The 15,363-nt window shown below is 49.2% G+C and overlaps 6 protein-coding genes across 6 annotated transcripts; 2 read left to right on the plus strand and 4 right to left on the minus strand.

Moving 5' to 3' along the window:
• Positions 1 to 157: 157 nt before the first annotated feature.
• On the minus strand, positions 158 to 3,241 carry PEX2_045340 (Sterol O-acyltransferase, ACAT/DAG/ARE types; the record flags this gene model as incomplete). Its single annotated transcript, XM_016741809.1, has 7 exons — positions 158 to 360; positions 411 to 534; positions 588 to 913; positions 1,443 to 1,815; positions 1,868 to 2,544; positions 2,591 to 2,732; positions 2,786 to 3,241. 7 exons carry the CDS (start codon positions 3,239 to 3,241, stop codon positions 158 to 160), a joined length of 2,301 nt encoding a protein of 766 aa, XP_016603272.1.
• A 413-nt stretch (positions 3,242 to 3,654) lies between these two features.
• On the plus strand, positions 3,655 to 4,689 carry PEX2_045350 (uncharacterized protein; the record flags this gene model as incomplete). The annotated part of the gene is made up of 3 exons (XM_016741810.1): positions 3,655 to 3,893; positions 3,993 to 4,128; positions 4,195 to 4,689. The coding sequence occupies 3 exons, from the start codon at positions 3,655 to 3,657 to the stop codon at positions 4,687 to 4,689; spliced, it is 870 nt and encodes a 289-aa protein (XP_016603273.1).
• A 123-nt stretch (positions 4,690 to 4,812) lies between these two features.
• Positions 4,813 to 6,322, minus strand: PEX2_045360 (aminopeptidase P family protein; the record flags this gene model as incomplete). The annotated part of the gene is made up of 3 exons (XM_016741811.1): positions 4,813 to 5,013; positions 5,074 to 6,106; positions 6,159 to 6,322. The coding sequence occupies 3 exons, from the start codon at positions 6,320 to 6,322 to the stop codon at positions 4,813 to 4,815; spliced, it is 1,398 nt and encodes a 465-aa protein (XP_016603274.1).
• A 262-nt stretch (positions 6,323 to 6,584) lies between these two features.
• Positions 6,585 to 8,012, minus strand: PEX2_045370 (uncharacterized protein; the record flags this gene model as incomplete). The annotated part of the gene is made up of 1 exon (XM_016741812.1): positions 6,585 to 8,012. The coding sequence occupies one exon, from the start codon at positions 8,010 to 8,012 to the stop codon at positions 6,585 to 6,587; it is 1,428 nt and encodes a 475-aa protein (XP_016603275.1).
• A 545-nt stretch (positions 8,013 to 8,557) lies between these two features.
• On the plus strand, positions 8,558 to 10,565 carry PEX2_045380 (Zn(II)2Cys6 transcription factor; the record flags this gene model as incomplete). The annotated part of the gene is made up of 2 exons (XM_016741813.1): positions 8,558 to 8,689; positions 8,739 to 10,565. The coding sequence occupies 2 exons, from the start codon at positions 8,558 to 8,560 to the stop codon at positions 10,563 to 10,565; spliced, it is 1,959 nt and encodes a 652-aa protein (XP_016603276.1).
• Positions 10,566 to 11,030: 465 nt separating this feature from the next.
• PEX2_045390 (uncharacterized protein) lies at positions 11,031 to 14,417 on the minus strand (the record flags this gene model as incomplete). Its single annotated transcript, XM_016741814.1, has 2 exons — positions 11,031 to 11,218; positions 11,270 to 14,417. The coding sequence occupies 2 exons, from the start codon at positions 14,415 to 14,417 to the stop codon at positions 11,031 to 11,033; spliced, it is 3,336 nt and encodes a 1,111-aa protein (XP_016603277.1).
• Between the last annotated feature and the right edge of the window lie 946 nt (positions 14,418 to 15,363).

Below are 15,363 nucleotides of genomic sequence, written 5' to 3' on the forward strand. Positions count from 1 at the left end.
AACAGTTCACTTTGGCCGATTGTTATGGCATTGCATACCTTTTTTCGTCACCTCCAATACATGTAACTCTGCCGCTTCTCAAGGCGAACCTAACCAAGTGTGGATTTCAATCAAAGTTTTATTGTTACCATGCTAAAATATCTGCCTCTCTGATTGATTAAAGGTACTGATCAAACCATGCGACTGCCTGCAAAAATGCAGACTCTTTGGCAAAGCGGATTGTCGGCTTAGTGATATCTGCGCGGACAGCAAACCCATGCTCAACGCCACTGAACAAGTTGATCTGGTACGGCTGGCCAGTTTTGGCCAAGATATCCTCGGATTCATGGCGCTTTGAGGCCGGGAAGATTGAGTCGGTTTCTATCAATATTCAGTCTAAGACGCTGTAGTCGGATCATATAATAACTTACCGGCCGCAGCAATGGACAGCGGGCCTTGGATCGCTTGTAATTCGTCTGCGTCGATGAAACTGGGGTGTGCCACATAGGCAACATCACAGAGACCTGGCTGGAGCAGCCGAACGGCATATTTTGCCTTTATTTGTCAACTCGGGCAGGAGTAAGACATGCATGAGGATTTGAACATACCCCAAAACAATATCCGACAGCACCGACCCGCTCGCAGCCCATGTTGGACTTCATTTCCTTTAGTATCGCCTGGACCACGGGTTCCACACGGCCTGGTAGATGACCCGGGGGGCCATTTAGCCAGGTCATCACGTCGAAGCTAGCGGGGCGGTTGTTCAACGGCACTGGATCACCGTGGAATAGGTCTGGCATGACGACCAAGTAACTATTTGCCGCTAGCTGGTCTGCAATAAGCTGTGCATTAATGAAGCGGTGGCCAATTACATCGGTGAGCAGTAGTATGGCACGCTTGGTAGAACGCTCTGGGCGTGAAATGTAGACCTCGACTAGGACTGTCAGCCAAATTGTAGTCTCTCCCCACAGAATCAGAATTATGAACCATCGCCAATTTGTTGAAGTTCACCCTTGGGTTCGCCTTCGTGTTTAACGCCGGTGGTGCAGCAGGCGGCTGGTGGATTGGATGCCATTTAGATACGATTGAAAGAGTTGATATGACAGTGTCTTGAGAGGAGGAAGCCCCGAGAGTATAAAGAGGGAGAGAAGATATATATACAAGGCGGAGGGGTATACAATATAAGGGTCCGTGCGCATCAAACCCGGCAAAGTAAATACGCGCATCTTTATGTCTCGAGAGTATGAACAATAAACGATATGTAGGTGCAATATAGCTCTCTAGCTATTGAGATGTGTTGTTTACAGATGTCTATCATCTTCATGGAGAGTGGCCTCGTGTCCAAGTCATTGCGAGCTGTAGCATATCAAGCATAAGGTATCCTTGAAGGAGTGACTATCTATGGATATCTAGGCACCGTATCCAGGTAAATCAGATGATTAGGTACAAGCTACATAACAAACTGGGCCCGGTAAAGATGCCCAGCCAAAAGACGATATTACCCAACAAACGGCGACCTCGCATCAGCCGAGTTCGGCTTAGCGCAACAAGTGGTAGTTGAGACATCTGAAGGATCAGTAAGTAGCCTCGGAGCCGCCGGAAAATGCACAGCATGAGCAGCTCATGTACACATGCAGATAAGAGAAAAGTGATGAGACTGGCAGAGACCCGCGATAAACGGTATTCGTTGATGGAGCCATGGTATACATGCCGGAACAAGAAGTTATGGACAGGACGGTTCCAATCGCGCGCGAACTGATCCCACGAAACCGAGTTCCACCAGTCGGAATAGAACCCTCGATCTGCAAACATGGTGATCTCCGCTACAGCATTGAGCTAGATGAAAATTAGCAATAAATCAGGGTAGCAGGTAGCCAAAGAGACTTACAACACATTCCCAGATCAAGTAGAATGCCAGTAGATACTCCATCATGAACGGGAAAAGCAAGTCACCGAGAACCCAGGGAAATTCCCGAAGTCTCTGCTGCGCGGTCATTCCCTCCTCTTTCATACGCACCGTGTCCATTACCACCGGGTATATCCACGACTGAGAGACTGCTATCATGACCACAATGATGCCGAATGTGGCCAATGTCTTTTCTGCGACATAGAGCCAGTCAATCCTTTTGGTCCGCGGGTATTCAAGCTCATAGACCAATGTGGGCAATGTCATGAAGTCGCAGATATTTCCTATTGTTAAGTTTTGAGGATAGTGATTGTTGGTCAGTGAACACCGGCCCTTTAATCCCTCCGATAAAACCTCGATCTCCTGTTCGAGCAGTTCTCTGAGGGATTTCACCTGGTTCGGTTCAAGTGGCACGCCGGTCTCGATCGTTCCAATAAGAGATATAAGCTGGTCGGTCTCATGGGACCGAGTATAGTTCTGGAGGTCAGAAGAGCGCCGACTAGAGTCCTTCTTCTTGAGGTCTGTGATCTCGGCATTGAGTTCTATATCAACTGCAGAAGAGTGCCCTCCTCTGGAAGAAGTAGCATGTCCTCTTTCTTTGGCTTTGGTTTGGCCAAGACTTGCTTTCAGCATATTTCGTTGGCGATACATTTCCGATACTGCCGTCGTTAGCTTCTGCCCATGACCGAACGGAAATTAACATACAGTAGCCATTGTAAGCTGCATAGCTGTGTTGCTTCATCAGCATGGCCAAGCAGTGCAACACGATAAAGACAGTGTGTGTCCATGGCCAATCGCGATGGTATGTCCACCATATAACGACTCCAAGGTACGTAGTTTGCCAGATCTGCATAGGTCAGTAATGTAACGGGGTTAAATGCATATTCTTTTGAGACCGACATTCTGAATGAGCCAACCGAGACCGTTCCAGCGGATGTATCCCTTGAGCACCACTCGTTGTAGTATCAGGCAGAACCCCGTAGACCAACAAAGGAGCAAGTCAGTCAGCCCGAGGACCATGACATCTTTATCCATCATGAGACGGATAATCTCATTCTTGCCCCATATGCTGCCATAGGTTCTCCAATTGTTGGCAGCAAGCCTGAACAGCATCAGGGTTACGCCCATCCAGAAGAGAACAAAAAAGCCATGGAACTGAGGGGCAGTAGTCCCCAGATTTTGAAAGGTACTCAGTTGCCGGGTGAATTTTAGGTCCTGAAACCTGAATTTCCGTTTTCCACCCTGATGTGAGAGATTGTGTTTGAGAATCTCTTGTAAAAGCTCGGCATCGTCTGTGGTGAGCAAGTATTGACCAGCTTCAGTGGTTGATTCTGGTTCTTTCATATCTTCCTCCATAATTATGGCATTATGGTAGATTTGTTTCAAAAGCTCAGGTTTTAGAGATCTGTTCTTTTGTTTTTGTTTTTGTTTTTGTTTTGGGTTCAATGCGGTAAATGCGGTAAATGGTTCTGTCCTTGGAGTATCCAGGGATATCAGTGATATGTAGGAGAGTAGAATTATATGTCAAACAGAAGTAAAAGCCAAGGTCCAAGGTCAAGTATCAAGTCCAAAGTAGAGAGATATCACTAACTACCCAACTCAGCTTCTGTGGTACCTGAAATTGTGCTTCTCCGCCTTAGCTCTCTGCCCCTGGAGGTTTGGTGTCTCTCTGTCTCTCTGTCTCTCTAACTATCTCCCTCTCCCTCTCCCTCTCTTCCTCTTCTTACCATCTCTTACCATCAATCCATTGACCCTTATTTGATTGAACAATGGATACATCACAAACACCCCATGTTCGGGTTCCTCGCGAAACCCCTGAGTCAACTGAAGAACCGAATGCGACTGCGACTGCGAACCACAATTCCACCGAGGTAGAGATGGGAGGAACACTAGACACAAGTCAACCTGACCCCAAACCCACCCAAGAAGATTCGACACTTCCAGATGTGCAGGCGGAGCCAGAGCCACCCGCTCCGGCAAAGAAGAACTCGAGCTTCAACTTCCTTAAGTGAGTATTCTTTTCCCACCTGCGATACAATTCCTTTCTCGGAATGGGTTCAACTTCCGTTATTCCAATCATTACTCACCAGCTCACAACAACTTGTAGCTTCCTGACTTCACCCATCGTTGAGATTATCGTTGGGAAAGGCGACAATGAAACCGTCATGACAGCTCATCAATCCCTCCTGATGGAGGCGCCACTACTAGCCGAGTTTGTTAAATATTTTGAAGCTTCAGGCCCGGTGAGTTCATTTCTTCATACCCGTTCCCACATTTATTTCTTACAACTAACCGGCTGTGATCAATAGCGACGCATTAATCTGCCAGAAGAGGACGTCGATGCCTTTAGTTGCTTCCTCCAATTCCAATATACGCGTGATTACACCGTGGTTCAAACGGAAACACCTGAGGAAACGGGCAAAGACAAAAGCCGTGACGAGTTGCTGAGCCATGCGCGCATCTACACCCTGGCTGAGAAGCTGGGCCTGCCATCGCTCCAGCGCATTGCCCATGGCAAGATTCATAAGGTTCAGAGCTCACCTAGCGCGGAGCTTTCATATGCTCGTTATGTTTACACTCATACACCAGCAAAAGACACCACCATTCGGAAGCCTGTGGCGACTTACTGGGCGAATCAAAGCCACGTGCTGCGCCAGGAGGTTGGGGATGACTTTAAGAGGCTGTGCATTGAAGTGCCGGAGTTTTCCTTTGATGTTTTGACTATCATTCTGGATCGCAAGCTGAAGAACGGACCGGGGGATGAGATCAAGGGAAGTGCGCGCAAGCGCAGAAGAGACATCTAGATATTGCCACTTGTACAATCACATATCCGAAGATCAACGATGTCTTCTTATCATAATTTGATATGAACGTCCCTGAACGGTCCAGGGACAAACTCTTGTTAATGGCTGCAGAGGGACTGATTTTTATAACGCCAGGCTCTCCACCTCCTCAATGATTTTCGGGGCCGTGGTCAGATTCTCAGATCCATCCTTGGTGATGTGGATGTTGTCTTCGATGCGCACTCCTCCCACACTCCAATACCTCTCCAAGATCTCGGTATCGATATACTTACCGGTCTCGGGGTCCTTTAAGACGGGATCGATGATGAAGCGACAAAAATAGATCTGGGAAATCATCAGAATTGGGGGCGCTGGAAAAGAGGAAACTCAAGGGGTGGTACTTACACCGGGCTCAACGGTGACCACAGAGCCAGCAGGCAGGTTAGCGCGAACACGCAGGTAGCGGAACATGGTATCCTTGTCCTCATAGTTGGGATTACCACCGGTATCATGGGTGTCCATTCCCAGGTAGTGACCGAGGCCATGGGGGAAGAAGGCCACGCTGACACGCTTCTCGAACAATTCGTCCTCGGATCCGCGCAGGATGCCCAGCTTCAACAATCCACGGATAGCAATGCGATGTGCCAGCGCGTGCACGTCATCCCAGCGCACGCCTTCCTTGAGCATGGCAATACATTCCGTCTGCATCTGGAGGACAATCTCGTAAATCTGACGGGTCTCAGGCGCGAACCGTCCATTCAGCGGAATCACACGCGTGATATCGGCGCAGTAAGTCTGGTATTCACCGCCAGCATCAATCAGAACATTATTCTTCCGCTTCTTAGTGATGGGGTCGACTAGGTCGACGTCGTTTCTAACATAGTGAAGAGTAGCACCCCCCTCACCTCCAGCAACGATGGGGTGGTAGGACTGCTCGCGACATCCGTTGGCAATGCAAGCGCCGATAATGGCAGCTTCAATCTCACGCTCGTTAGTCGCGGTCTTGGAGGCCTGAATAGCAGCAATGTGCGCTTTGGTAGAGATATCATTTGCCTTTCGCAAAAGCGCAACCTCGTACGCGTCTTTGATGACACGAGTTTCCTCGATGGCAGTCTTCAGGCTGGCAGTGTTTGTTTCAGCGAAGCCCTGGAAACTTGTGCTCTCTGAAACCTGTTCGGCGATTGCAAACGCAGCAGTTTGTCCATTGTGGTTCGAGGCGATTGACGCCAAAGTCGAATTCACATCGGTTGTAAACAGAACGCGGTCCACATCGTAGAGCTTGGCAGCCTCCTCGGGAGAGAGAGGAAGACCAGACCAAATGACTGACTCTGGGTCGATCGGTGGAATGAACAGAGTCAATTCATCTTTGACGGCATCGTATACCACGGCGGCATTGGGCAAAAGACATCCAGTGAGATAGAAGAAAGGACGACGTTGCCTAGACCAGGTTAGTGTTAGTCCGAATCCTATAGGTAGGAATGTTGCATTACCTAAATGGCATATCCTCATCGCTATCCTCGATCAATCGAGTTTTTTGAGCCTCAAGGTAGATAACTCCGGCCCCGCCATGCCGAGCCTTAAGAGACTCAGCGACACGAAGAGCATGGGCCTTAGCCGGATACTTGGCAGCGAGAATGGTATCCACAGTAGTCATATTGAATGAATAGTTGGGGAAGGGAAAAAGGGAAAAAAAAGGAAGAGAGAGAGAGAGAAGGAGAAAGGGAGAGCTGCCAGGTAATGTTTACTATCTCGGAGATGAGGTTACATTGGCGGGGCTTTGGAAATTGTGTGGTCCAGTCCTGGAGAGAGGGTCTGCTGTCAAAAAGAACACATTCACACCCGTGAAGATTCATACATCATATTATTGGGATTATTCAGATCATTCGGTTTCTTCAATCTATAGTTACCCCCCAGAGCTAGCTCTCGGAAGCAGATACATCTTCAAACTCCATCTCCCATTGATCCACTTCCGCAAACTTCTTGGCTGCCGCGCGCAACTCATCGCTCACGCAACGAGTGGCCTTTGTTTCCATAGATTCAGAATCAGAGACGTCGGACTCAGGTGGTGATGATAATGGAGAAGAGGATGGTGATGATAGAAGCGTTTCGTTTTCTTTATTGACACCACTCGCTTGAGAACGTGAATACGTAGCTGGTTCTTTTAGAACCGACGTTTTGTCCTTAATTTTCTTCTCTTTAATCTTCTTCTGCTTCGGATTGCGGGTGTTGGATAATGGTTTGGGCTTGCTTTTCCCTGCCCGTTGTCCGAACGATCTTTGTGATGGGTAGTTCAGCTCGTCCTCGTCACCAGATGCGGCATCATGCTGATCATCACTTTCGTCGCTGTAATCATTGATGGTGCGGAGTCTGCGCCGCCGACGTGGTAAAAGCTTGTCTTGTAGGTTTGCTGTCGATAGATGACTCGGGGCTTTGGACTTTTTCCTCGAAACAGGTCGCGGTGTGGAGTCACCAGGTGCAACGGAACCAGCAGGACTGCTAGCCGGTGGTAACATAGTCTGGCTCATTATTTCTGGATATTGTTGAGATTGTGGCGTAGCCTCAACTCTGTCAACCTCAACCTCCTCATCTCCAAGTTCTTCGTCTTCGGATTCAACCTCCTCATCGTCAGGAAGCTCGTCTCCAATGTCATGTCGAAAATCGTCGCGTTGAATTGGTGTCGCAGTGGGAGTATCTTCTACGATATCCACAGGCGACTGTGGTACTTGAATCTCTTGGGTCATGCGTTTGCGTTTGCGCGATCCGCCGGACGAGAGCGGTGATTCGGACGGTGATGGGGATGACTTCTCGGTTGGCTTGATAAGTAGTGACTTCCCCCGAGAGAGATTTAGTGGTGTTGATTCATCATTGGGGCTGAGTCCACCAAGGAAGTCATCATCATCAAGATCGGAAGAGCCATCGTCGTCGGCTTGCATCATCTGCAGGATGCTTTGTTGCCGGGGCCGCCGTCTGAAGTTGCTCAGAACCGAATTATCAAATCCAGGCGTTCCAGGAATCCGGGAGCTTGTATCGCCTTTGCGTCCGGCGAATGATAGCGTAGAAGAATAACCACGCGATCTTGTAGGGGGACGACTGCCGGTTCCAGGTCGACTGCCGGTTCCCGGCCGGTCCCCCGTGGGCGAAGATTCGATTGCTTGTTCGTGACTTTTTGTCAGGGGCGTCTGACTCCGTAGCGCCTGTCTCGGATCCAAGGTTGAGCCGCGCTCAGGCTGCACAGGCGATTTGGCGACATTGGAGTCAATTTGTTGCGTTGAGTCTTCTATCGCGGTTTTTTTGGGCTGAGTCTTGCCCACGGTACGACTTCGTTTAGGGGCAGGACGAGGCATGACTGGGCAAATTGATTTGAGGCAACGGAGTATGTTTATGGAGCCAAAATGGTTGCGCTACAAATGCGAAAAGAAGATCGACGCGTTTGTTTGGGACGCGTGCACGTGGACCACATGTGACATCAAACCCAACGAGTCTAACGTATAGATATTACTCCAACTGATATACCAATATGTCTATTTATATATCTATTGATATAGAATAGTTTGCTTGTGCTTTCATATTGTCTTGCATTCTCCTCTCCAATGCCGGAGTCCTAGGCTTGTATGCTTAACCTGCCACGGACTCACCCCCGTATCCAGTTAGGTCAACTATTATACAAGCACGAACACATGAAAGACTTGAATGGATTTCTATTAGCAGGCGGTATCGCATTCTAAATTAATGCCCATGCCCCAGATTCTCCAGATCATTTCTTGGATATCCTTCTCTTTGTCTCTGCTCATCTTCAAGTATGGTCTGATGCCCGTCATGCCGACCAACCCCTCGGTTTGGAGTGGAATGCAACGTTAGATACAACTGGACAGAATTTCAGCTTTGAACAATGGCTCTGCCCCCAGAAAATGAGACGGTAGACCCCATGGGGGACTATGCAGTTAGCGACACATCCATCGGCAAGAAAAAGCGCTCGAATACAGAAGCTGCTGAATATCCCCGCAGACGGGCGACAATAGCTGTAAGCGCCTCTGGCACAATTGACCAGGGCAGATTTGACTTTGATTCAGTGTCAGATATGCCGGCTACGCAAGACCCGATGCAATGGGGCTCGTCCCAAGTGTCAACTCTGCTCCGATTTGAATGCGGAATGTGTCTATCGAGAACCTGGTATTAAACTCGATGCCGGCGACAAGCTCATCCTTGATCATTTGGCCAGAATTGAGAGTTTGCTACATTCGAATTTACCAAACCAAGGGCCACTTTTAGCCCTATCCGCTACTTCCCCGGCCACCAGCAACGATACAAACCTCGGTAGCGACGATCCGTCAACAAAAACATCATCCAGCGGCTTTCCGGTCCATGGAAGATTGTCTGCTGTTGGGCTCGGCTCCTGGGTCAACCTACCTGCCAGTCTAAGCATCTCTACGATGCCTAAGATGCATACCACTCCTGCTCTTCATCTCCTCCAGTGGCCCCTTATTCGGGACTTGGTCTCTGGGGCCTGTGATCCACAACACCTTCTTCAATTGGAGATGGCTCGCGAACCATTGCGGCTGACTCCAAATTCAGGCTTCGATTTGACAAACGCATCCACGTATGCTCAGGCATTTTTCAACTATGGAAATGTCTGGTACGCCTGCGTGAACCCCTACACCTGGAATCGATATTATCAATCAGCTCTCGCGCAAGGATTCCAGGAAGGACCCATGAGCTGTCTTGTTCTGCTGGTTTTGGCCCTAGGAAGCGCTAGTCATAGCGGCAGTATCTCGTTTGTGTCGCCAGATCGTGAACCGCCGGGGCTTCCATATTTTGCCGCTGCGTGGAGCTTCCTACCGTCGGTCATGATGCGAAATACTGTGGTTGCGGCGCAGTGCATGGTCATGGCTTCTGCCTACCTATTCTATCTAGTACGACCCCTGGAAGCCTGGACCTTGCTATCCAGCGTGAGCATGAAATTGCAGTTGTTGTTTGGCAGTCCAAATCGAATCCCGACTCAGTGGAGAGAGCTGAGTGTGAGGGTATACTGGAATGCCTTGTTGTTTGAAAGCGATCTTCTCGCAGAATTAGACCTCCCACATTCTGGCATTGTCAACTTTGAAGAACTCGTGGATCTGCCAGGAGGGTTTGAGGAAGAAGATGAGGATGATGGAGAGGAGGAAGACGGGGATCATAACGAGGGCGAAGAACGCCGAATCGCCAGGAAATATCAGGGTTCGTCACGCCCGGTGGACTCTCAACTGGCTGTTCGGCGTGATGAACTCTGGTACTTCCTGGCAGAGATTGCGCTACGAAGACTCCTCAACCGGGTTAGCCACATCATTTACCAGAAAGACAGCACCCACACTCTCGCATCATTGGGTCCGATTGTCTCCGAGCTCGACTTTCAGCTCTCTCAGTGGTACGACAGTCTTCCTCGGCCCGTTCAATTCCCTTTGACTCCAAAGCCTCTTTCCAATCCGGTTCAAACGGTGCTGAGGCTTCGCTACAATGCATGCCGTACCATTATATACCGTCCATATATCTTGGCTGTTTTTGAGAATGAACAGGCTGGAGCGGACCCGGGAGTGAAAGAGTGTTGCCGGCGATGTTTGGATGCCACACTCCGCCAGCTAGAGCATGTAACCAGCCATCGCGAAGGCCACCTTCCATACCTGTGGCAGGGAGCCCTGTCGATGGTATCACAGACGTTACTGATAATGGGTGCCACGATGTCTCCTACCCTCTCTATCCTACTCCCTCCCGTCTCACAGATAGATGCGATCATTGCGGGTGTGGTAAATGAGGTAGAGAGGTATGCACACCTAGCACCTAGCCTGAAACTGTCAGCCGAGATTATTCGAGATGCAGAGAGACGACGACAGATTTGTCTTCGATCGGCCAATATGTGCCTCTGAACTGCACACTTCTGATGAGGGAGTTTGTGTTAGGCCTCAACTCATTGTTGAACGGCTGGACTGAATGATTTACTGGTTAAGGATGATAAAAGACCTTTTTATATAGAAATGCGAGCACAGTATGGTGCTTGTAAGTACCAAAAGAGTTGGATTGAAGGGGTGTGTATGTGTGTGTGATATGCATTAGGAGTGTGTCGTTAAAGCTCGCACTGAGGCAAAATCACCAAAACAAATAGTTTATATGAGCAAGAAACAAATAGCGTTAAGTACAATCCCTTATCATGTCAAGTATGTTCTTAAATCATCAAATAACTCACAGGTTAAAATCATGGTATCTCAAAAAGACGTGGGGAGATCAAATATGGACATCAGAAATATCAAAAGAGACGCAGGAGAACTCCAAGCCTCCACTGGCTCTGAAAGGGTGGGGGGCGGGGTGAATTATCGTATGGCTTCATATACATCCTAAACCAACACCCACTCGCTACCACGCTTGATGAACTTGTCGAGCATCAAGCCCACATCACCCAGTGCAAACCGGCAAATGTAAAAGCCAAAGAATTCAGCAGCATGGCGTGTGCTGAGTTCTAGACCAACGAGGGTTTTAGACGAATGTTTGAGTCCAGGGTCCTCAACCTGCTGGGCAATTTGTTCTGAGAATGGATTAGAATGGTGTTAAAGCATATAGACGAGAAAAGTCTTACCTAGTACTTGTGCAGCATCGAAAAGCCGCGCCAATGCTCCCATGTAGTTCGCGTTGGGCCCAGAGAATTCAAGCTGGGTAACATTGCGTTTCGCAGGTGTTCCATGTACGGATGTCATCGGGACAGAATTGAGGAGCAGAGTGTCCTTGTTACTATCTCGGGCACTTGGGACCGGAGTGGTTGTCCCGAGCCCGGAAGTTTTTGCGCGTAATCTTTTCCATGTCGAGTATGATTTGTTCGGCGCAACTTCTGGTTGAACGGGTTCGTCCGGCATGGAAGCGGGTTTAAACAATGGCATTGATGCTTGGACACCGACATCACTGCCCAATTTTTTGGTTAAGGTAGCTTGGACTTGGTCCAGTACAGTATCGAACGACTGCATCTCCTCCAAGACCGCATCTGCATCATATGTATCGACTTGGGCCAACTTGAGCAGGGCGGCGGTCAGCAGATCGCAGTTGGACACTTTCTCTTCGAGTGCCTTTAGTTTGACGTTTTTCACGCGCCAGACATCTCGAGGAATAAAGAGCTTCTCTGACAGATAGCCACCGTGAGGATGTGCGAGTGTCTGGTAGAGACATCTCATTAGCCAAAATGGACGGAGAAGGAAACCCTCCGGACATGGCTCGAGAGGAAGCGGGGCATTGGCCACCAACGAATTTGGACGGCCAAGAGCTGTGGGTGAGTGAATGTTGCTGCCAAATAGGTTTAATCCACCGCTTGGTAGTCCATTTTGATTAAAGCTAAAGTTGGCTAGGGTCGGCGTGGGTAAAACAGGAACGCCGCTAGTCGCGCCCCTTTGAGTGTCAGGGAATGCACCGCTCCACGGGGAGCTTGGGGATTCCGGGCACATGTCTGGGATCTGAATCGGAACAGAGGCATTCCGAGCTCGGAAAGGCTTTGTGTTAGAGTGGAGTTTGTTCAATCCATCTGGAGCCGAGGGGACTTTGCCCATGGGCCGCGCTGATAACGGCAGGGGTGGCAGTTCGTTCTCATCATCTTCATGAGTACGAGCTTTGGAGAGATTGACGTGATCCGTGAAAGAGCTTATCGACGGGTTGCGTTGTGTTGGGTGCAAAGTGGAACGGGACCCAAGAGCAGAAGCGTCGTCTTTCGGCAACGGTGGCGGGCGGTTTGCCAGTGAGGTCGCAGCATTTTCGAAGGCCGATGATGCATTGGAATTAGCGCGAGAGGAGCGGGTATTGGTCTCGATTTTAAGCTCGCGAGTGTGACTAGATAGTCTCCGGGCTCTCACTCCTGGACCGGTAGAAGAGGTGAGTGAGCCGATAGAACCAGCGCGGTTTGATATCGAGGCCCGCTTTGAAGGCGCCGGGAAGTCGGATGACGCTGGCAGGGGTGGCAAAGCCGAAGACGGAGGAGAAGAAGGCATGGTATATGGTTCGGGCCTCAGGTCGCCTAGTGGCAAGACATCATCCTCTGCAAGTGTAGACAGTGCACCCCTAGTGCTTACGGCATTGGACGTTGCGGAGCTTTCCCAGGTCCTCCCAGGCATGTTGCTAGAATCCGATTCTCGAGGGAGTGCCGACTTGGACTGAATCCCGAACTCAAAGTCGTCCATCACGTAGCCCTTGGTCATCTCTTCTAGCAAACGCTCCTCTTCCTCTGCCTCATCGTCCAGATATGCCGAAGTACGGGTAATAGGGTCATCCCCAAAGATTGTTTGTTCCTGGATCCGGCGCAGTTCACGATCACGATTCATTGCCTCTGCCTCCTGTTCTGCCTCACGCACTCTTTGTTTCGCCAATTGGATGTTCCTGCGAGCATTTGAAACGACATCATCGCTTTCGTCTTCTTTGTGCTCCGGCACCGGCTCCAGACCTTCATCATATGCAGCCTCCACGGCCGCATCGAGGGCCGCATCAAATTCAGCCTCGGTGTCATTACTGAGGCGGCGGCTTGTTCGGCGACGAAGGTACACCGATGACGCCTTGGAGTTTGCCGATGAGGGCGACGAAGCACCCGATTCATCAATTGTGTCCAACCATGAGGTGGATTCATTGTTGTCCTCCGGACTTCCCGCCAACAAAGTTACAGATCGGGGTTGATCTTCCAAGGCAGACGGTCTTAAGGATTGTCTCCGAGGGGGAACGGCTTCTAGGGAAACCCCCTTTGCCTCTTCCAGTGGGATCTGGTGGAACCCAAAACTGGAACGAGGCGAGCTCTGCTGGCTCCCAATATAGGATCCATCATTTGTCGAACGAAGCAATTCCCCATATGACTCCTGACTGAGGGGCCGATCTGGAAGAGCTTTGTCGTCGCTCTCTGAGAGAGGAAAGTCCATACGATGAAGTTCCGTGACCCGAAGCATATATGTGTCTCGAATTTCTTGAAGTTTGTGTTTCTCTTCGTCTCCCCCATTGCTACGAACCATGACAAGCTGTAGCAAGTTGCAAGCGTCGGTGTAAGCTTCCATGGCACCCTCGAAATTGGCAGCGTTATCAAGAAGAACTGCCGTATTTGCTTTCTGAAGTGCCTTTGACAGCATCACCTTTTGCGTCTGCCCATGTTGGATGGCCGCCGAGTCTCCTTCCCCGTCATCCATATAAATGGAACCCTCACTGGACCGAGACATTGGCATATCTGTTTGGATACTATGTGTTGAAGGCTGAAAAAGATGGCTTGAGGCGGCAAATGAGAGATCGAGTTGTTGTGATGTTGAGTCATGGTTGAATATGGCAGATCTCTCTAGCTCTGGCAGATCGTGCATCGGCAACCCATTTAGACCTTGCGCGCGTTGGGGGCTGTGGCTTCCCCGTCGACGGTTGTAACCTGACATGGACATTTTCGAGCTCCCTCGACGGTGATGACCCATGTATTCCGAGGGACTTTTACTAGATGCCGTTGACTGAGACCAGCGATTTAAACTGCCTAGCCCTTCTTTGATAGGGCTAGTCGCTCCCAGACCCTCCGGAGACAAGTTTGCCACATTCTCTGTGAGCACACCGAGGCCAGTGGGTATGACCGCACCTGGCGGCTTTACCATTCGAGTCCGAGAACTAGGCCGTGAGGAACGAGAGGAAGGCCGATTATGGGGCGGTCCAGACGGTGGTTCCGATGCAAAGGGGCCTGAAGGACGTCTGAGGTAGGATGAATTGGGATCATCATCGATTACTGTGTGGTGAATCATTTTCGCAAAACGGCGGAATAACGGTCGAAATATATCGAGTCTAGTCTGAAATTGCGTACCCTCGAGGCACTACGCGCGACGAGACAAGCACAATGGGAGAGAGAAATGGGTATATGCAACCAGGTGCTGTGTGTCTTCGCTCATTCTTCGCAAATTTGGGGTGTTGATGTGTTCGTATGTCTCATAGAGTATCCTTGGTTTTGAAAACCCCCTATCCGTCTCAATGCATGGCTTCGTAATCGGGAGGACTCGAAAGTTTTAAAACAATAGGCTGAATAACATTATTCAATTGACCTAGTGACCTAGAATGATCAGGAATCATGCGCATTTCAATGAAGATCAGTAACCAAACTCACAAATCGGGGTATTTTTTCTTTGCGTCAATCAAACTCGCAATATGCGCCTCAAATAACAAAGACCTATTGAATCTGTAAAAACGCAGACTAATAGTTATCACTTTTGGAGGTTCGTCAAGTTCGTGAGGGTCGTCAGGGGGGGGGGCTTGAACTACTTCAGGGGGGGGGGGATCCCGGGTTGCCGGGCGGTGGACGAATGGGAAAAAAAAGGGACCTCGGAAGAATATACGCTGAGCTTGAAAAGATTAGGAAAATGGAAGTAATAAAGAGGAGATTCTGGATTCTAAATTCTGGCTTTTGGAGTCTGAATTCTCAAGGGAGAGGAAAAGAAAAAGAAAAAAAAAAGGGGAGGAGACTTCTCCCTAGCGTAGGCCTATATACATACAGGGATAAAAGCTACAACAACAGTACGGAGTAAGGTTATTAGTTTTTAATACAGAGTACAGTAAAATTAAGAGATTTATATAATTTATATAAAAAACACTAGAATGTTGAAACTAGAAACCTAATTAATATACGTAATAATATAGATCTATCGAGATATAAGTATAAAAGAATATAAAAAGTCGAGATATAATCTGAGTCAAGTT

Source organism: Penicillium expansum (assembly GCF_000769745.1).
Source record: "Penicillium expansum strain MD-8 chromosome Unknown contig146, whole genome shotgun sequence".
NCBI classification, from domain to species: domain Eukaryota; kingdom Fungi; phylum Ascomycota; class Eurotiomycetes; order Eurotiales; family Aspergillaceae; genus Penicillium; species Penicillium expansum.